Here is a 23435-nt window from a genome sequence, read left to right on the forward strand (position 1 = left end):
TTGTCATGATGCAACATCCATGACTGATTCCCCCACAGTTCAGGCCGCTTCCTACACACAGCCTCTCTCAATCGTGTTAGAATTTGCTGGTAGACGTCCTTGTTTACCGTCTGACCAGTTGGTACAAATTCATGGTGCACAATGCCTTTCCAATCAAAAAACACAACCATCATCACCTTTATTTTTGACCGACTCATCTGCGCTCTCTTTGGTTGAGGAGACCCTTTTCCCACCAATTGCGAAGACTGCCTCTTCATTTCCACATCGTATCCGTAAACCCATATCTCCTGTTAACATGTTCTTGAGAAAGTTTTCATCCGCATTTGCATTTGCAAGCAGTTCCTGACACATTTCAACTCGATTCTGATTCTGATCATCTGTCAACAAAGGCAGCATGAATTTTGCACTGACGCGATGCATGTCAAGTTTTTCAGTCAGGATTTTATGGCAGAATCCTACAATTATGCCAACTTCTTCAGCATCCTCACGGACAGTTAAACGACGATTTTCACGAATCACAGCGCGAACAATCTCAACATGTTGGTTGTCTGTTGGCCTGGAAGGTCATCCAGCCCATGGATCTTCGGCTATGAAAATCCTGCCCTCCTTAGAGTGCTTAAACCAATCATTGCACTGCGTTCGGCTCATGCAGTCATCCCGGTATGCTTGGCTACGCATTTGGAATGTTTCCGTAAAAGTTTTCCCAAGTTTTACGCAAAATTTCACACACGTGCGTTGTTCCTCCAACTCCTTCATTGTTGCTTTGTCACAATTCCGACGAGCCGCTTGTGCACGACCTCACTCAATCGGCTGCTACTCGACAAATAACGCATAGATCGGAACCCAGTAAAATGCAATCTCTTACCAAGATATGCCACTAGGTGCAAACTGTAGCCGGATCACGCCATCTGCAACCGTTGGCGAGCTATTATGAAAGTTAGGTCTTTTTTTGAACACACCTCGTACGTGAAAATCTAAAAAACAATTATACCCAGATATTTATAAATATTATTATTATTATTATCATCATCATTTAATTATTTGCACAAGTTAATTTAATAGTCAAGCCCTATGGCCATGGGTCCAATTTACCCTCCATATGTGATGTTCCCAGGGTGTCACTTTGTAATCATGAGGTTTTAGGTTTCATCTCCTTTAGAGGCACATTAAAATCACTATGCAAACTGTTGGTCCAGTCTGGATTAGCCTATGGACTGTGACACACACACACAAAACTTTTTTCTTGCACATTGCAAGAGTACACCCAACCATCAACTTTTTCCCTAGCCAAGAATAGAAATTCAGGATTAAGCAAATATACATACATATGGATGAATGTGTAACTGATCATCAGTGTATTACACTATTGTTATTAGCGGTTTTATGTAACTTTGCATAATTTGAATTCTTATTACTCATTAAAACAAACAGACCTAGTATGTATATACATGTACATATATTTGAGTGCATAAATTGATTTAAAAACAAACTGAAACAAATATATACATACATATATGAGGGCTGTTTTTGTTGGGTTGTTATTTGTTTGTTCTAAGTCCACTTTTGCTCAGCTAGGCTAATCGGGACTGGGCCTACTGTTTATCGTAGAACCTGAACTAAGGTGCAATGTGCTTCTGGGGTTTGAACCCAGGATACCTTGATTACAAGGTAATAAAAGCAACTACACTATTTTATTTACACCATGTATGAAAGTTGACTGCATAGGCAAAGTTTTTGGTAAATGTCTGTTATATCGGAGACACATTTCTAACGCATATTTTCAGTTTCAAATGGTTCGTACTTACCAATTGTGTATTGCGGAACCTATTTCAGGGTGCCATTATGCTTTTTACATGAAAATCTGTCAGTATTGTTAGATGAATTAAAAAGTTATACATGTGGTATGTGGGGACCTAAACATTGATTTTCTAAAAAATACAGGATGGAAACTGCACTTTGAAGCCACAAGAAACACTTTTGGCCTAAAGCAAATTGTAACTACACCCACGCACATAACGAAAGAGACACTCTCCCTCATAGACCACATGTTAATAAGTGTACACTCAAAAGAGTTTCAATGTGAAAACATATCAGTCCACTTCTCCGACCATGAAGCACAATTTTTATGTCTCACATGTAAAAGAGAAGCTACTGAATATCATAGAAAGCCACTAAAAATGCAGAAACGTAAATATGATGAAGGTTCTATACTCATGTTTATTGGAAAACTAAACAGTGAAATTTGGGAAGATATTTATAACTTACCTTCCACAAACGAAAAATTTAATCTCTTTCTGAACAAAATGATCTTGTTACACAATGAATGTTTTCCACCGAAACAAGTAAACATATCCACTGAGTGTAAACCATGGGTCACAAACGGAATCAGAATCTCAAGTAGAATACTAAAATTGCTCCATTCTGAAAGTAAGGTGAATCCCAATCCATCTTTTCTGAAATATTACAAGAGGTATAAGCAAATATATAAAAATGTACTCCACCAATCAAAAATTAATCATAATGACCGTAAAATCAATAATTCAAACAATAAATGTAAAACAATGTGGGAAATTATAAGAAATGCATCAACAAAACACCAATCTTTACGTAATAATATGGTGATATGCATTAATGGAAAAGAAGTCCAACATCCCCCTAATGTTGCGAATGCTTTCAATGAGTATTTTGTAAATGCAGTTCCAAATAGAAGGAATGGGTTTATGGCTGCTCCAGAAGAATGTTCTACACACATAGCAGTGAATAACAAATCCTTGTTCATTTCCCCCATTACTGAACAGGAATTAAAGATAATCTTCAGGCGTATAAAAAACAAACGATCTTCCGGCATTGATGAAATACCAGACTTCCTAATTAAGAAATGTTATAGTTCCCTATGTCAACCATTACTACATATAATAAACAATTTCATTGAACAGGGTATTTTCCCAGACAGGCTACAGATAGCTGTTGTTAAACCATTACTGAAGAAAAATGACCCAAAGGATTTATCAAATTACAGGCCCATTTCGCAACTCTCAGTCTTCTCAAAAATTATTGAACATGCAATACTGATGAGAGTAGAAAATTTCTGTAGTAAACACTCAATCTTAAGCTTGTCACAGCATGGTTTTAGGTCCGAACGAAGCACGAAAACAGCATTAGCAGACTTAGTAGAATGTGTCACACAATCGCTGAATAATTGTAATCACACGGTAGGAGTCTTTTGTGACCTATCAAAAGCTTTCGATTCTGTAAATCACGAGATATTGCTGTGGAAACTTCAAAAACTTGGTATTCGTGGACTACCACAAAAGTGGTTTCAATCTTACCTTACAAATAGAAAGCAAATTGTAGAAATCGCTCACACCACAGCAAAAGGATACGTAACACATCAACACTCCACCATGAAAAGTGTAACGTGTGGGGTGCCTCAGGGAAGTATTCTTGGCCCTCTTTTGTTTCTTATGTACATAAATGATTTACCAAATGTTATACCTGAGGCAAATGCAATATTATATGCTGATGATACAAATATTATAGTAACAGACACTTCCAAAGATGCTCTACAATCTAAGGGTAATAATGTATTAAACAAATTAGATGACTGGTTTTTAAATAATACCTGGTAATCTACTCCTCAACAGCAAAAAAACAAATTACATTACATTTTCTACAATCCAAACCAGAAACCAAATAAGCCTCAATCTAATATCTGATAATACACAACTAGAGCCTAGAAAAAATTCAAAATTTCTGGGTATCATTCTGGATGAACACCTTAGCTATACAGAACACACAAACATGCTACAATCAAAATTAAGTAGTGTGTTCTATGCCCTTCGAGAAATGGTAGACATCTCAAGCACCCAAACTGTAAAGTGCCTTTATATGGCAAACTTGGATGCTTTACTAAGATACGGGATTATGGTTTCGGGTAACAAGGGCCACTCCAATGTCCTTTTTATGCTTCAAAAAAGAGCTGTAAGAATCATAGCTGGAGTAAAGAAAACTTATTCATGTAGAACTCTTTTCCGTAAACTTAATGTGTTACCTCTCCCCTGCATATACATTTATGAATGCTTAATTCATGTTAAGCAAAATATTTCCAACTTTGCCACAAATGAGGAAATACATGGCCTAAACACAAGAAATAAAGACAAACTTCACATAAAACACTGCAGCCTTATCTTATGTAAGAAAGGTCCCTTAAACTCTTCCATAGATCTCTACAATAAACTACCACAAGATGTGAGGAAAGAACCAAAATTGATGATATTCAAGCACAAGATAAAATCAATGCTTCTAAAGCATGTTTTTTATTCTATAGCTGAATACATGGAAGCGACTTTTACATAAGACAAATGTACATAATGTAGTATAATCACATATTATTCTTGTAAAATTAAATGTCAAATGAAAGTGGATAATTAGTATCACCTAGAAGTAGGCTGTAATGTTCTATATCTTCTCATGTTATATTTTTTTTGTGATTTTCATATAATACCAGAGTAAGACCCAATTTTTTACAATTTTTGGCTATATCTTTTGTATTTGTAAAATCTATTAATGTAGTATTGTATTGTAATGTAAGTATTGACATGTCCTATATTACCATGTACTGTAATTTGTACACACCGGTAGTCCTTGGACACAAATAAACTAAACTAAACTTCGATTTTTCACATTATGAGTAATTCTTTTGGGTCCTTTCTTTCGTTGCGGAACAGAATATTTTGCGCACAGCTGTGGATGATCACGCGTCGTGCTTGTGTTTTGACGATTTGGAGTGGGCATGCAGTGTTGCAACCTTCTTAACCGAAAAATACCTACTTTCGTGTTCATTATGTCATCACAAACCATTGACGGATAGCTCCAAAAACCATTCCCGATAGCCCCAAAAACCATTCATGTTAGCCCCACGAACCATTTCCGGCAAGGTTAGGTTAGGTTGGGTTAGGTTAGATAAGCATAGTTAAAAAAATAAAAATTAAAAAATTCTGGTAAAAAAAGGCACGTTTGGAAGCACTTCTTCCTCTCGCAAGACCGCGTGACTTTCGACACTCGCACCATCTGCATGCTCATAATGGAAACAACGGCATAATGTTGTCGCGTCGCACAAAAGGCTACTTTATTACATCAAAAGTGCTTATTTTCTGTTGTGCAGCATTCCATAGTGACAAAATACCTCCACGAAGTTTGATAAATGCAACAGAAACTCATTTTCGTAAGTTGTTTCTCCTGTAAATTTGAAGAAAAGTGTATCCGATATAACAGACATTTACCAAGTTTTTTTCCTCTGAAATAATTCAAGATACTTAGTTTATGATTACTACTATTGAATTATAACTTAGTTAGTTTTGAATATTTCTCAGCACGAATATAGTTCAAGTTCTAGTTTATATTTGTTACTTTGTTTGCTATGTTACCAATTGTATAGGTGAGAATCAGTGGTGGCAATTGGGTTCCAAAACCGGAGAGGCAAAGACAGTATATTTCACTTTGTAGATAAGGTTTAGCATAGTGCGGGAGCCGCCACTGGTGAGAATGCATTCCTGTTAACATGACAATATGAGAGTTTAATTCAACTTTCCACATATTACATACACTTTTCAAATGACAATTCATCTTTTCAATTAAAAGATTTAAAATAAACTACATATTACGCACAAAAAATAAGATGCTGATTGCTCTGCAAGTATCAAGAAGAAAAATAGTCACATTTTGTTCTCAGTTTTTATGGTACTTTTTATTACACATAAATAATAAGATTTTTATCAATGTATTATGAAATTAATGCTGATACATTTGATTCTTAAAATCGTTACAGATCATTGGATTTTTAGCTTATTGTTTCATATAGCACCGATGACATTTTCATGGAATGGATGAAGTGACACAGTCACTCGTGCAGGAAGTAGGTGCTGCATTAGTACGGGAATATCTGTCTAGAAAGGTAAAGTTTACATTAATATCTAATCTCATTGAATAATGCTGTAATCTGCTTCTTGTACATGACATTGAATGGTGTACGATAGAATACTGCATGGAACCACTTTCCCTGACTCATACTCGTTCGAATCTCCAAGGCTCCACCGTTTACAATGGAGTATCATTTTCATGTGACAATAATTGTAGACACATATATGTAAAGTATCTGTCCTGGCAGTTACAGACCACAATCATCTGTTTCATTTTCATATATCATTGTGTATTGGTATGATAGACTATACTACATTTTAACATGGAGATAATGACTATGTTTACTTAAGTTCCAATTTCACTGCATCTTTCACCTCACAATCCATATTTGAGGGCCCACTACCATAGACAAATTACGGTTGTATCTGAACTACTCGGGTTTTGAGCTAATATCACTTGTTTTGCCTTTTTGAGCAAAGAAAGTCTCGAATTTATATGCTATCTAGCATCGTTTTTGCTGCTCGAGTGAAATGCTCTCTTTGCAGCAGAAAAATAGAGAGAAAGAATAGAGGAAAAGAGAAAGAAAGAATAGAGAAAAAGAGAGATAGAATAGAGAAAAGAGAGAAAGAAAGAATAGACAAAAACATATACATATTATTCATTGTTTAATTACAAGTGCATGTTGCTACATAGGAATTGAGAGAAAATGCTCTTAAATATATTGTAAAATATAGATGAAATGGTTCCTCACGAGACTGAATTTTTTTCATGTGATATTTATGTACAGTAAGAAGTTAAGTTTTACCACTATTTCTCAGTATATTTTGAATAGATCTTTTGTCTCTAAATTTGTATTTTTCTTTACTTGGCATTGCTTTTCTGCCACCTGTGGCTAATCATGCTGATGAGGATGAGTGATAATTATATTAAATTTGATGAAGGAACCCTCACCAATGACATTCACACCCAGATTGGGATTGGAACCTGGAAACTTTGGTGGCTAATGTCAACTACTTAACATGCTGCTCCAACGAGCTGGCAAATTTGTATTTAAATTTACAATAATATCCAACATTGTTTACATCAAAGTTTTTTTTATTTTGCATTCTTACCATAGTTATCAAAATACTGTATTAAAATATTGAATACACCGTCCTATTCTGTTGCCATCCTGATTCTAGGTGTCTTTCACAATTTGCAACCAGCGAAATAAACATAGACATGTAAAACACAAGACAAGAAGAAAAATAGTGAAGAGACAAGTAAATATCCTAATGTGTGAGTGTGCTGCCCTTTTGTTGTTTATTATTATACCTCAGGTTTGTTTTCTCTTCATCCCTCATGTCTCGTGTGCATGTTTGTTAGGGCTGAGCCGATACTGATACCGATAATCACTTGAAAATTGTGACATAAAGTTGTTGAAGCTATTAATATTGACCTTACTTACTTATCCAGCACTCAGTTCACTCAGGTGAACCTTGACCTTTTTTTAAAGTTGTATTTTACACAGTCTGAGGTTGGTTCAAAAGAGATAATACTATTTCTTATTTTCTTTGTTCTCATCTCTGGTCCGCTATGCAGCAGACTACAATTTTTTTTTATCAATTCTTCCATTCAATCTAATTTCCTGTATAGCTATTACATCATAAGCATACTTCAGTATTTCATGCGATATTTTGTTTATCTTACCAGGCTGTTATATAATTCTCATATTTTTATATCCATTTTCCTAATCTTTTTCCTATTAACAGGCTTTTGTCTACATCATTTGATCCGACCAGCTTTCTAAAGGGTGTTCCGTATAGGACGCCAAATTTGAATCGAGTGCTATTGTTTTGTTTCGAGGTTGGCAGACCTGTTCTTACTAATGTTGGCATCTGTTGTCATGCCGATTAATGTAGCCTCAATTGTTTTGACTCGTTTTTTGTGGTTTCCTTTTGAAAATCCTCGAATAATCCAGGAGCGTGAAATCCATCCATCTGCTGAGAATGACTGTGTGGTGTGGGTTTTGACAGGTGGAGTGTGATTGTACACCCTGTGATTTCTGCTTATAGGGGTTTGTGAAATCACAGGTGTATGCCAACAAACCACGAACGCTTTTGGAACTGAAGGCGGAAGTCATACGAGTGATTGGAGGCATCGGGACAGACATCTGCGAGAGGGTTATCAATAATTTTGTGGAGCATATAAATGCATGCAGACTCAGTAGGGGTGGACATTTTCACAAACATGATCAGTGATCGGTTAGCTCGTATGAACTTTCCAGCCTGATCATTACCAGTGCGTAGTTAGAGATCGGTTAGTTCATTGAACTCTCCAGCCTAATTATTGCCTATTTTTGTGGGAGCAGGAAAAGGTTTTTGCCTTGACTCATCTCACCCAACAGGTCGCTAGGTGCCGTGGCTTGCCGCGAGTTGATAGCTTCCTGGAGATGAGGCCTTGCTCGAAAAGGTTTATTATCCAGGGGTGGACATTTGCCTGACATTGTCTTTCATACGTAAATGCTAGATGTTACTGCTTACATATATGTGAAATATAACTATTTTCATGATATTTTCCCAATTTTTATTTAATTTTCTAATTCGGCATCCTATATGGAACACCCTATATATTTTTTGGATTTTTAAAAAAGGATTATTTTTTTTTTGGTAGGGTCGTCAGCCCTACCCTTAACCTCTGACCGGAAGATGGGGTATCCTGCCCCTAAGACAGTTGTCTTCATCACAGCTAAAGAGTTCTTCGTACCCTTTTGCAGTGTGGTCTAAACCATAAGTAATGCAGGGTCCGGCAGAGGAGTTAGATGGTTTTGAAATGTGAATAACACACTTAATTTTCAAAGGTACAGAAATGTATTACTACAGAAATACAGGTTATTGCATGCCATTTTTATTTACCACGACAGTTCGTGTAAAAAGAAAATGATGCCTTTAATTTACTTCTATACACATTCGAAGGCCTTTTTTCTTTCCTTTTGAATGACCTACGTAAGATCTTGAGTCAGCACTTTGCCCGTTCGAACAATTGAAATAAATTCAAATAAAAAATCAGTGATGGTTGTCAGCCCAGTAAGCATGGAGCCCTGGAATGTGCAACATCGAGCGTTTGGTGTTATCGGCCCACATTTCTTCAAAGATGAAGATGGGGATTGTGTGACGGTGAAATCCGAACGCTATATCGGAATGATGAATACTTTTGTTTTACCAGAACTTCGTCGGCTTCGGCGTAGGATAAATCAGCAAGACATATGGTTCCAACAAGATGGAGCAACGGCTCACACATCTAGATCCTCTATGGCTGTTGTTCATCAACTTTTCCAGGACATGTCATTCCCTGGTTTGGTGACATACCCTGGCCTCCTCGGTCACCAGACCTTACAATCTGTAATTTTTCTGTGGGGATTCCTCAAATCCAAAGTGTATGTGAATAAACGTCGCACATTAGACCTGAAGCTTGCAATTAGAGATGAAATTGCAAACATTGATGGTGAAATATTGCAACGTGCCCTCCTCAACTTCTGGGAGAGGCTTCGAATGTGTGTACACGTAAATGGAAGTCACTTAGAAATCATTTTTAAGTCATAAAGAATTGCCATGGCAATTGGCATACAATAACTTAAAATGGCATACCATAATCTGTATTTTTGTAGTAATACATTTTTGTACCTTTGAAAATTAGGTGTGTTATTCACATTTCAAAACCGTCTAACTCCTCTGCCAGACCCTATATGAGTCTTCCACCACCATTCCTTGATCTAAGTCCTGCTGCCGGCTTCCATCATCTCTACAGACCTAATTTCCAGTTACCCTTGAGTACATCTGCCAAGACCTCCTTATCATGTCTGTTTGTCGACCCATTCCTCCAAGGAGTCACTAATGTTTACAATGCTCGTTCTCCTGGAAATAATGCAAAATTTGAAGATTTCATTTATTTTGCTCATGGCGTGTACTTGATAGTGGAGTTGACCTTATTTTTAGAGGTCATATGCTGCACATCATACTATATTATACTATTATATTATACTATTATACTATTATACTATCATATTATATTCATCAATTCACCAGTATTTTGCTACAAAATATTCTAGAATTACATAGAAAATATAAAAGTTTAAAACTTTGATATGCATTTGTGTACACCCTGTATGTTCCCAAGATTTGACATATATGTTGCATCATGATTTGTAAAATATATTCATTCATATGTTAAATTTATTTTATGTAAATTAATTTTTATTAAATTTTACGCTCATGTGTTTTATTTGTGTCCTTCTTAATTTGCTTTCTGATGGATGAAAAACTACTATGTAAGTAAGATACTATCCTTTTTGTGTTTAGTTGCTCAATTTTAACTTAGACATTATTATTTTGTTATTGTAACATTTAGAGACAGCTGTTGTACAACATGAGTTTTCATCTTCACATTGCAACTCTTTACACATATGCTCTCTGTAGTGCTTGTCTTCCCAATATAACTTTACATGCACAGTTTAAATAACACAACAAAGTCTGTTTTGTCATTTCAAATAAATCCTCCGGTTCTGATTTTACAAGGTAATTCAAATAAAGTATTGCAAAGTAATGTAGTACAATTAATTACAATTGCTTTTGTAATTTCTGTAATACCTTACTTGCATAGAAATACCCTCTAACTCTGGTGATCAAGTATCTGCAACAAATATGGGTGAAGGAAATTCCTGTAGACATATTGCAAATAATAAGTGACCTTTGTAAGTCACTATTGAAAACTTGATATATCAGCACTGGTATTGAGCAATGTTATGGGACTACTAAAATATTGATTGTGCCAGAAACTGAGCTGAAATGATCCTTGAGAACTAGGGGAGTGCAGGATCCCGAAAAGTCGGGATCGGGAAAAAAATTTCCCATCCTGATCCAGACTTCGGGAAATTATTTCCCGACTTTTCGGGTTCCCGAGCAGTTGGGAAATACCGAATGGTCAATTTAAAAAGTCGTTAATTCTCAACGTTTTCTTCAATGTATGTTTCTGGAACTTATCGGAAATTGTAGTTTTTATCCCAGAAATGCAAAAACATTCACTTAAAGTGAAAATGACATGTAGATTTTGAGATTTCCAGATTTCGAACATCTCCTGTCCAAATTGCTAATTTTCCCCATCCCGATTTAAAACATTTCCCGTCCCGACCCAAAAAATTCTGCCCTGCGCACCCCTAATGAGAACATTATAATTTTTAACTCTGATAAACTTACTTTTCATTTTTCTGCATAAATTTTTCTCACGGTCGATTTTGCCACCCATCTAGTGGCTTCGTGAGGCACGTACTGTTAATTACCTATCTCCGCGTAACCGCCAAACAAATATCTTTAGATACAATTATAATCTTTCTTACGTGTGACTTGTTCTTTTAAAAAACAACGTTTTGTGCCCGTCACTGGACACTTCTTCAAGGCTCTTCAATAAAATGACATTAAGAAGTGAAAATATTAAAGAAATGGATAAAAGAATCAAGTTCCTTGATTAAAAACTGCCTCATAGTCGTCAGCTGTCTCACGTTAACAATGCACGTCACTGCCCACCACCTGTATGCACATGTGTTATCTGCTCTATCCCTGAATCAAGCTCAGATGCTGCAGCTGCATATCAAGGGTTTTCATGTAGTACTTTTACTGTCTTCACTTTATTACTTACATGAAATTTAGAAATTTCACACTTCCGCATTGCACAATTTAATGGTTAAATCCTATTATTTTCGAAATTTCTAAATTTCACGTAAGTAATTTTAAACCGTGTTTACCGCATCCATCATGAATTCACTTTATCGTTTAAAGGAACAGTTGTACGGATGTTTTCAGTGGCTGGAGAAATTATTGAATAAATTTAATTAATCTCGCTTTTGAAGAATGAAGAAGTAAATTAGGCAATTAAACTAAACTTACAGAAATAAATGGTTTATTTTTCATACATGCCTCAAATTCCAACTCAAATACTTGTATGTTCACTAGTATCTCCCTCGCATCCAGAATATAAAGAGTTCTTCCAGCCCAAAATCTTCTAGAGCCACTACAAACACAGTTAGAAGCAACCCTTCCACATGTATTCTGATTTTAATCGAACAGCATCAGGGGAAAAATGCCAACATTCAGTGGTCACTTACCCTGTCATCGGAGTGCAGTAAGCTTTGACAAAGGTGCTGGCTGATTCAATTCTAGTATTTAAGCTCTTTGCTTTATTCAGACTGTAGCTTGCCACTTGTGACATTGATGGGAAATCTCCCTGAATGTTCAATGTATTTTGGTAAAAGATTTATCACCACACCTAGCGAAAGTAGTCGAAGTCTTACACATCCAAATGATTTAATTAACAAACAAGTTAGCCACCCAAGTAAAGCGTAGAAATATATTAGCTTAGTACTTTGCATTTTCCTATGCCAACAAATTGTTACCTCTCTCTTTTTAGGGTTTGGGGAATACATTGAAGATGATGGATTCAGAATTCCCAAGAACATCACACAGTATAAGTAACAGGCTTGCTCTTGCCAAACATTTGCATATTGAAAAGTTATTATGCAGGAACAAAGAAGACGAAAAACCACTTTGTACAATGATAGAAATAATAGTTAAGTATTTAATTCAGAAAGCAATATCCTCTCCCAGCAAGAAATATTTGAAGAGTGCAATAAATGCTGAAAATACTTTGCTTCCAGATTTGTCGAGAAAAGAAAATGTGTGTAATGTTCAAACCACCCTTGAAGTTGGTACTGATGTAAAAAGTGACAAAATATCTGAATCAAATGTACAGATTGATCTTGAGAGTCAGTCTAATATAGTTGATGTAGAAGTTACAGAATGTTTAGTCGAAGAGTTTGTTGATGATAGTGAAAAAGTGAAAGATGAACCGGAAGAAATTGAGGAAGGATGTTCAGTTCAGGAGATGAATCGTGAAGGTAAGAACAATTGCTCTTTAGTTCAGTTTCCTTCATTATATGTTTGGGTATAGTTTTATTTGGGACACCCTTTATGTTTAATCTTCTGGTCTAAATATAACAAATATTTATTTCCTAGATTTTACATTTTCCACATACTAATTTTTGATTTGATTTTCGTTATTTAGCATCGCTTTTCCAATGCTTTTGGCTACTTGTGATGGTGAGGATGAGTGATGATATGATGAAATTGATGAAATGAAGGAACAATCACAAAGAACATCCATGCCCAGGTGGGGATTCAAACCTGTGACCCCTGGCATCTTAGCATGCTGTGCTAACTATTCTGCCGCAAGGTCAGCATGAATGTTAAGTTCTGTAGACAAGAAGAATTTATATCAGTGTTTCAATGCTTTTATGTGTGCGTGTGTGTGGGTGTGTGTGTGTGTGTGTGTGTGTGTGTAGAGTGTACATTATCAATTAAAAACTACATATTCATTTAATGATAAAAAATTCCTGAGTTGCAGACTAATATATTATCATCACCCAGATTAAAGAAAGACAAATCTTTTGAATCGTGGAAGAAATTATGCCGGCCTCTGTGGCAGAGTGGGTATCACACTGTGCTATGATTCCACGGGTTTGAATCCTAACCTGGGCATGGATGTTCATCAATGTCATCACTCATCCTCATCTTCGTGATGAGCTAAAAGTGTCAGAAAAGTGAAGTAAAATAAATCAAATAAAGAAGAAGATTGAAAGAAAATTGTGGCATGAATAATTCCATAAAAATATTCAAAGAAATCAAATATGAAGATGCCACTGATAGAATTGTTGGAGGATGTCTGTTTGAGGACTTATCCTCCTTGCAACAACTACCAACCAACCATCCATTCATGTAGCAGCATGGTGATGGTTAAAGAATATGCTTGTCTTACTGGCTACTCCCAAGTGCCCATCATCTCATGTAGGAAACACCACATATCATGCAATCACATTGCTTGCTTCCTTTATAACATTAAAGATAATGTGAAAACTGCAAGACAAGGAGATAGGCAGGAGTTATTGTATTGTATGTTTGTTATTTGGTATTGCGTTTTGGCTAATCGTGCCGATGAGGATCATTGGAGATGAAAATAGACGAAATAACACCCGCAAAGAACACCCATGCCTTCGGTCTTGAATCTTGGAACTTGGGTAGTGAAATCTCAAGTCGACCATGTAACGTGCTCTACCACTGACCTAGCAAGCAGTAATTTAAACATCCTGCAATTTTCTTGTGGTTTTCCTAACACTGGCTTTCTTTTTTTATGTAGACCTTGCTTCCATGAATATAATATCTGCTATTCTGTTTCACATTATAGATCACTGCTTGAACTGATATCCTTAGAGTAGGGTGGAGAAATATCATGATTTTTAATTTTAAAAAATCATTGTTGGTAGTCTTTGTAGTCGAATTTTGGAGATTTTTTTATACGATAGTTTGAAAAATATCAGCTAGCATGTTTATTTACAGTTTAATGATAATGACACTATTTATGGTTTAACATGATTAGTATTTTGTATATTTTTCTACAGAAAATATTTGCTATTTTTGCCTATACAAATTATTGAATTTTACATCAAGAGAAATGTGTTTATATTTTCTTTTGTATGAGCTTCACACCATCAGTATATTTTATTTCCTTTATTTTCCTATCTTAGAGCCTAATGATCACCATTAAATGATTACAAGATTAATGTACTTTCAACAAAAGTGATTCTGATATCTATGAGAGAGAGAGAAAGGGGTTCTTTCTTTCTTTCTCCTTCCTTCCCACCCACCCTCCCGAGAGAGATGGAAAAGATTGAGAGAGAGAGAGAGAGAGAGATGAAAGGAAAAGAGAAAGTTATTTTCTTTATTTTTTCTCTCTTTTTCTTTCTCTCTTCTTTTCCCTTTCTCTCCCTTCCTCTCTCCTTTTCACTCCCCCTCTCTCTCTTCTTTCTTTCTTTCCTTCATTCATTCTCTCCTTCATTCATTCTCTCCTTCCTTCTTTCTCTCCTTTCTCTCTCTCGTTCTCTCTCTCTCTCTCTCTCTCTCTCTCTTTCTCTCTCTCTTTCTCTCTCTCTCTCTCTTTCTCTCTCTTTCTCTCTCTCGTTCTCTCTATTTCTCTCTCTCTCTCTTTCTCTCTCTTCTCTCTCTTTCTCTCTCTCTCTCTCGTTCTCTCTCTCTCTATTTCTCTCTCTTTCTTTCTCTCTCTCTCTCTCTCGTTCTCTTTCTTTCTCTCTCTCTCTCTCTTCTCCTACAAAATCATTATGTACATTATTCTATGATTTAAATGTGATTTTTTTTTAAAAAATCACCTGATTTATATCTTGATTTAAATCGCCATTTAAATCAACCTGATTTTAATCAACCCACCTTGCTTAGAGAACATTGCTGCAATTCTTACATTACATTCCATCCAGTTCGTAGGGTGTAAGGGGTGACCTTTTGAGAAGGGATCCAAATTCCAACCTCACTTCCACCCCAGTATCTGCAATGTTGGAGTCCAACGAGGCCCTGGCACCTGGACCTACGGCCATTATAATCCTCTGTAGGAATGTATGTTGTCCATATGTGCTGAGTGCTCCTTTACAGCCACAGCTTTTAACCTACGTAAGGTGATTTTTGTCCTCAGAGACAGGTGTCGATTTTAATTACAATAAGTGTATGCATAATGCAATGAGTGAAAATGACCCAAGTGTTGATGCACCCAAAAATTTTCTTTCAATCAATCAATCCAATTCATAACCACATAGTTCACTCTCATCAAATATTAACATTAGTAATGTGTGCCTTAATTTTTTTTAAATCTCCACGTTATAATTACGGAGAAACCTAGTACTCACGTTTTCCACAAAGTTTCTCTGTAATTATTTACTACCACATTTCTTATTTCTCAAAATGTAAGTCTCCATCATAGGCGTAACTTGGCGGGGGCACCCCCCAAAATTTTCAGGTTTATTAAAATTTACAAGTTAGTGACCTGAGGAGCAAAGTAATAAAGAGTAATATTTGTGATTTTGCAAACATCACAGTTATTTAGCAAATAATCCTGGATGCTGTTTTTATGGGATGGAAAACTTTTCGAGTCTCTTCCCCCAAAGTTAAGCCTCAGGTCTGATTCTACCCCCTCAAAATTAGGCCCAAATTTAATTCTATACCCTCAAAATTAGACCCAAATTTAATTCTATACCCTCAAAATTAGGCCCAAGTTTAATTCTATACCATCAAAATTAGGCCCAAATTTAATTCTATACCCTCAAAATTAGGTCCAAATTTCATTCTATACCCTCAAAATTAGGCCCAAATTTCATTCTATACCCTCAAAATTAGGCCCAAATTTCATTCTATACCCTCAAAATTAGGCCCAAATTTAATTCTATACCCTCAAAATTAGGTCCAAATTTCATTCTATACCCTCAAAATTAGGCCCAAGTTTCATTCTATACCCTCAAAATTAGGCCCAAATTTCATTCTATACCCTCAAAATTAGGCCCAAATTTCATTCTATACCCTCAAAATTAGGCCCAAATTTCATTCTGTACCCTCAAAATTAGGTCCAAATTTCAGTCTATACCCTCAAAATTAGGCCCAAATTTCAGTCTATACCCTCAAAATTAGGCCCAGTGTAATTCTGCCCCCCCCTCAAATTTAGGCTCAGTTTAATTTTGCCCTCTCAAAATTACTTCCATTTTGATTCTGCCCCCTCAAAGTTAGGTCCCAAGTTACGCCCATGGTCTCCATGTTATAGTTTTTAAAATATTTTGAAGTGATATTAAGGCAGTAGCTGCAACCATGCTGGATTAATGCTGAATGTTTTTCCCGGCATTAATAGAATGGCATGTGTTTTTGTGACTTCCATACTTTGCTGTGCTGTTGAGGAAATTTTGGCGATGTTGGTGGTGTGAGTGGATAAATTACTGTATCACATATTGAAGAATGCCATACCTGGGGCACGTAAAGTATCTGAGTGCTCATAGATTTGGACAACGCACAGTGGTCCAAGTGAATGGAAAACCCAAAACTTGAAGTTGTAAAAAATAGGTTCGGTACCTTTGTAATTCAAGAATAAAATGATGTTTATTTTGGAAACCACATGCTGTTGCACGATAACTGTCGCCTTCAATCGGCTAGCAGGTATTGAAGTGTGGTGATGATGTGATGTTTGTTATAGAAAAACTTTTCCACGTAGTTAGTTTTATGTCTTTATAAACATTGGATGTCAATTGTGGTTTCAAACTTAGTTTTTCTTACTTTTAAGCTTCAATTTTAATGAGATAGTTTTGTAATCTTGTTTAATAAAGTGATTATTTCTTAATGTGTGGGAACTCAAGTTAGTGATGAACACTTTAGATTTTTTCCATTTTGATACTTCTCGTAGAGTAACAAAATTATTGAAACAAGCTGAAGTTATGATTAAACCATCTTATGTTAGGCTTACTGTTTCTACTTTCAGGATCCAAAAGTAGTTTTTGCACATTCTTGCCCCTTTTCATAAAAAGTCATAAAATGTTATTTGATACATGACATATTTTTTTTTGACAAATTGCTTGTCATATTTGACAGTTCGATCAAACTTGCAGCATATCATATACCCTTCCTATAACCATGTTCTGGAAGCCAAGCAGGTGTGCTATTATGAAGAATTGTATGTACCTAGGTAACTGAATCAGGGCCTTCACAATTGCGTAATGGTAACATCGCTGCATTGTAATCAAGGGGTCCTGAGTTCAATACTTGGTGGAGGCACATTGCACAGTGGTTTGGATTCCACTTTGAAATGTAGGTCCAGTCCCAATTAGCCTCTCTGTGCGTAACATCAAATCAATCAATGTAATTGAATCAGCCACTGAAGTTCCCGTTCAGTCATTGCTAGGCCATACCATGTGCGGACTTCTTCAAGTGCAAGAGACAGTTATTTTGAGAGTGCCTTAAAAATACAGAGATATGTATTCTTGTTAATTGGGGTTGGAATGGAACAACTGGGTAATCTCAGTTTAAGGAGAGAGCCCAGAAAGAGGGGTTTCAAAACACATACATTTTCTTCACATTTGTTGTGCCACGTCATTGTAGATGAACCAATGCAACGGAGAAGCGAGAGTTCCAATAACATAAATACCCAGAACTTCGACAGAGTGGTGGATATAACGGTCGTAGATAGAAAGCTCAAGAAATGTTCCATAATCCTTGAGGCACTGTCTTATGGACTGGACCTATACGTGGGGAAATTTGAGAGGTGTACCAAGAAGAAAAGAGAGCTGCACTTCTTGTCCTATCTGTGGTTCAGTATGCCAGCTTGAGTTCACAAGATACTTGTCCGTGGCCCAGGGATTATATCGGCTGTCCTTCTGCCGATAGGAATATGTTGGAAGAGGCCAAAAGGGCCAGAACAAGCATATAAAGGAATATCTGGGACATCATGCTAGGACTAGCTCTTGGTGTGTGTGTGTGGGGGGGGAGAACAATGATGAACCTCCTCCGATCTAATTATCTGAACACTCCCCATGTATTATAATGACCTGTGAGGAAACAGCCCGTGGGGGCCAGAGCTTACCTACCAACCAACTGCTGGCGTCACTCCCCCTTTCCAAGGTGGAAGATCATTCCTGTGACATGTGGTCAGCACGACGAACCCCAGTTGTTGTTGTTGTAGGTTTCCCGTGACTGGCATACGGTACTCATTCGTAGCTCTTCAATTACCTCACGTTGGTGGGTGGCCATAGGTCCCATATGCAGGCTGGAATCTGAGGAGAAAAGTTGTTACGCTTTTTCCCGGGAAACTTTAACCAACATGCATCCCTTAGATGGAGCCCAAAGCATGATGCCTTAGACTGCTTGGCCACAGTGCAGGACAAAAGAATTTAATTGACTTCCTTAAACGTTCCCTCCAGTCCCTGTGGCCACAATTCAGATGGCAATTGTAAATATTTTGAACATATAATATATACGAAAAAATTGCATTCAGAGGACACGGAGAAAAGAAAATAGTTTTATCCAGGTTTTCCATGGCATTTGTAGATCACTGTGCAATGGGATAAAGAAAATGACAAGTCCTGATTTGAAAGTGCATTAAGTGAAACTCTGCAGAGACTTACAGAAACTGTCAAGATAAGTTAGTTACCTTTGAAGCTGGTGAGTCGTTTTGGAACCAAATCCATTTTCGTGTCCAAGCTGGGTGATAAGGGTTATAATTTCCTTTTGATCTAGATTTACTTTTTTAAAATGTTATATTTTTGAAGAAGTGTGAAAATATAGGGCTGACTACAAAAAAAGAACTTTTTAATCACCCCTTTCTTAAATTTTTGGGAATGCCATTGCCTGCTTACTAAATAAACCTTTGTTATATGTGGAAGGTAACCTTACAATGTGTGTATATTGTTGATATCATAGAGACCTAAGAAGATGATAGTTATGGGGTAAGAAACTCATTTTACTTTTCATATGGTAATGTTGCCTGGTGTTTATTGCCTGTTGTTTTAAGTCTGCTTTATGCACAGGAAGGCTAATCGTGACTGGACCTGTTGAAAGTGACACCCAAAACACTATGTGCCTCATCGGGTATCGAACCTGGTACCCCTTGATTACAAGGTGATTGTTGGCTTTGGAGAGACCCCCCATCCTTCGCACCATGCCCTGAAGTCACATAGTAGAAGTATGGTGGCAGGGTCGTCCCACACATTCACAATCTCGACCATTTGTGGAGATGATGTGATCATCACCATGATCCAGTTGCCTTTCCCAACTATTGATTGCCTCCTGGATTGCATAGTCGTATAACGTCATCACCTTGTGACCAAGATGTCACGGGTTCGATACTCGGTGAAGGCACATTGCACAGTAGTTCAGATCTCACTTTAAACTGTAGGTTCAGTCCCGATTAGCCTATCTGTACCTAAAGTGGGCTTAGAAACCCAACCTATCATTGATTGGAGATTGAGTGATCCCCAGAACTGGTTTATGTAGAGAGAGAAGTTCGGAAAATGTCCCACCTTAAATCACCCACCCTGAGAATCGAATCCGGGTTTCCCACGTGACAATCAGATGTACTACCGTCTGGACCATCGTGATTCCTCTGAAGAAAATAGCACAATACAATTGAGGGATCTAGAGAGAGAGGGAGCTATGCCACTTTGACAAGAAATGGAAATAAATTGAGTTTTCTAAACCATTGCGTTGAGTCATAATTTGTATAACAAAGGGTATTTTTTTTTTGCTGAACATATTGTTAGGTAAATTATTCAAAAGGAAAAATATGAATTTCAATATAAATACCATTTATTATGAACATGTATAGTATATTGTTGTAGTATACCCATGCGAAAAAATCAATCTAGCACATCAAATACTTTGAACAAGGCTTAAATACTTTTGCCTGAGTGTAAATCATGTTCACAGGGTTACATATGATCTACATAAAGACAACTTCATATGTCTTCTGGAGGATCTCCACTGTTCGTTGTTTCTGTGGATTTTAGTTTTTGGTAAACACCATGAAAAACTGGAGGAATATAAGGCATTATTGGCATGAGATATTTTAACTTCAGGGCTGATATTAAATCTAGCACCGGTTACTGCAACACAACCTCTGCCACTCCTATTGCAGACACCATCAGTAAGTGGCATAGCTCCTTCTCTCACTCAAAATGCTGATGAAGACGTATTCAAGAACTCAGAAAATCTGCTGCAGAACAAGCGGGAGCTATGCCACATGGTTGTAGTTCACATGATAGATGACAGATGCTAGGAGAAGACTGAAAATGGAAAAAAATAAAATTTTCAAGATTTGTGGCATAGCTCCCTCTCTCACTAGACCCCTCAATTGTTTCCATTCATTTTCCTATTCAGAATTCCACTCAAAATGTTCTTTTAAGAGTTAAGCACCACTTATAATAAGTTCGTGGATGTGTGTACGGTTGATATCACCATGTATGTACAGTCACCTGCAATAGAAATGAGACGCATATCCTGAAATACTTGCTTCCTTGCAAGGCGTTATGTGTGTTGCCTAACTTTACTGTGATAAAGTGGAGTTTAATGGCAACTTCTACCAGTGCTGTAGAGTTAGGCAACACACATAACATAACGCTTTGCAGGGAAGCGAATATTTCAGGATCCACGTGTCCCATTTTTATTGCCGGTTACTGTACAAAAATATTAGAGGAAAAGGTCTAAATATGGGCCCCATTTTTATGTTGTCATTTTCGGAGGAAAGAAAATAATATATCAAGCACCTGCCTTTAAAATGCATATCTATGAAATATATACTTAAATGTAATAGCATGCCAAAGTATAGAAGGTCTCCATTTTTCTTTAAAAAAAGCAATTTCCAAAAAATGGTAAAATGATGTATTTCAAACTTGTGGTCTAAATATGGTCTACTAGTGGCAATATCACAAAAAACAATTTAAAATTTAAAAAACAGTCATTTATCGCTAAAACATTATAAAATTTATATTTATGAATAATCTGTTGTTTTGAAAATCACGTGGAATGGGAAAAATCGAAATTAAGAAAAACATCCAAATATTTGTTGAAAATATGATCTCAACATTAGACCTCATGTCATAGCCCATATTTAGACCATCACGCTATTTTTCTTCTTCAATTGATTTTCGCGCTCTGTGATACATATTTCACAAACAAATCATGGCATTATAAAAGCCCACATTTGTTTTAAGTACCGCTAATATCATAACCCATACAAAGCAGATGAGAATTCAGAAAACGCCGAATTAAAACATACCCGCCGCAAAAAGTTTTCGGAGGTCGCAATTCTATAACAGTGTCCAAGGCCGAATCTAACCATCACTTTCTCTTGCGAATTGGCGCGGCAACCTTTGTCCTTGGCAGATAACCAGTTTCAATAGCTTCTGCCAGGCTGCAGCACTCGGGAGCGCTGATAACTCCAAAACCCATATTTAAACCTTCGCCCATATTTAGACCTTCTCCTCTATTAAAAGAAAATTGAAATCTATAACAGTTTCTGTATTCCCGCAATGTGGCCGTGTGGAATAAGGCGTCATGCTTTGGGCTCCGGCTAAGGCAAGTGCTCTGGTTCGAGTCTCCTTGGGGAAGCGTAACATCCTTTCTCCTCAGATTTAGGCGTGTATGGGACCGGTAGCCACCTAGCATCATGAGGAGACTGGGGAGCTACGAATCAGTAGCATAACCCGGTTACGGAAACTACTGGGTGTTCGTCGTGCTGACCACACGTCACAGGCTGTTGCGCCACGGGTTATTATGTTCGTTTCTGTAAAACGGAAGATCTTAATCCACACACATGCAGGCAAGGAAAGACGTGCAGTTCGTGGGTGATGGCTTGGCTAGGGTGTTCTGTACAGTAGGACTCCTTGTTTTTAATTTGCTTTTCCTCGCAGTCTTTTCCTCACAGAGCAACTGCCAATTTGCCGAATCAATTTTACATGTTCCGTACGGACTTCTTCTTTTGGCGTTGCGATGAGATTAAAGAACAGACTCCGGGAAAATTATTGAGCGCCAAGACGTTCCCGCCTCCGTCTGAAGTCGGTGGCGAATCGCGTGACCTACATCGGACGTCTTTGGAGGGAAGGAGAACAGAAAGAGTGACGACCGTCAAATGGGACCATGGCGGGAGTCGTATGGGGCAAGGCGCGAAAGCAGGTAAGTTTTCTGTTCTGAAGCCGTGCCGCGTTCACACCGTTTGATATCTCATCACCCGGTAGACTCTTCTGACATGTCACGGCAACATTTTGTTTATTCAACATGTGTCCGTTGACCACTGTGCAAATTAAGCTTTTGCTTTGGGGGTATACCCACTCAGTGACGCATTTGTGATTTTATTTCCGTAGGTAGGTTTATTTGAGCATGCTACTTTATTTTCTTTTGCTCATTTGCTTTTGACGGGAATAATTTCTTTTGTGGGGGCAAATCCCCGGCATCCCCCCTGCTAATTTGCACATTGATTAGGGTGTTTCAGTAACTACTCTTGAATCATCATGATGCTACATAAAAATTACACTGGCATGTATTTTTTGTCGGATTTTATATTTTCGTCAATATACGAGGGGTATCAATAAAGAAAGGTTAGCTGTCGTCACACAGGGGCGTGACCTTGAATGACGTCGCGACATAAGCGCCACTTTTCTGGAACTATTCAGTTGGCGAGAGGCAGCCGTTTGTTCAGGACGTGTTTCTACTACCGAGCGTGGATTTGAACCTGCAGCAGCGCATGGCAATAATATTTTCTTTGAAAGGCTTGAAATTGTTTAGGATCATGTGGATCGTGGTACTATTTGATGCCACAAAATAGGCATGTTTTGAAAGACACCATTCAATCAGACAGTGAGCTGAATAATTCTCTTTCGGGTGTGCTAAACAGGATTGTCAAAGAATGGCTTCAAATGTTGCTTTGAGAAGTGTGATTGAACGTTGGAATCAGTGCATCACTTCAAAAGGAGACTATTTTGAAAGTTTGTTACTGAAATTTAATAAAGAGAGCCAATACTATTAGTCCCGTCCCGTTATTTTTGGATACATCCTGGCAGTCCTCATTAAAGGGAATATGAGGAAGTCTCACCTTGTGATGCCTAGGATGTAGGGTGGTTACTT

At 37.2% G+C, this 23435-nt stretch overlaps 1 protein-coding gene across 3 annotated transcripts in view; it reads left to right on the top strand.

Moving 5' to 3' along the window:
* Window positions 1-23435, top strand: part of LOC145996180 (putative ubiquitin carboxyl-terminal hydrolase MINDY-4) — a 92249-nt gene that overhangs the window by 1651 nt on the left and 67163 nt on the right. Inside the window, exons 2-3 of one of the 3 annotated variants that reach the window (XM_083132538.1) lie at window positions 5828-5953; window positions 12358-12844. In XM_083132538.1, the coding sequence (XP_082988664.1) occupies window positions 5882-5953; window positions 12358-12844 (559 nt within the window). In that variant the 5' untranslated portion in view covers window positions 5828-5881. Of the gene's footprint in view, window positions 1-5827; window positions 5954-12357; window positions 12845-22422; window positions 22488-23435 lie in introns of those variants that run through there. The other 2 variants (XM_083132539.1, XM_083132542.1) reach the window with 2 other exon arrangements.

This window comes from Lepisma saccharinum, chromosome 12 (genome assembly GCF_977018435.1).
Source record: "Lepisma saccharinum chromosome 12, izLepSacc3.1, whole genome shotgun sequence".
NCBI lineage: Eukaryota > Metazoa > Arthropoda > Insecta > Zygentoma > Lepismatidae > Lepisma > Lepisma saccharinum.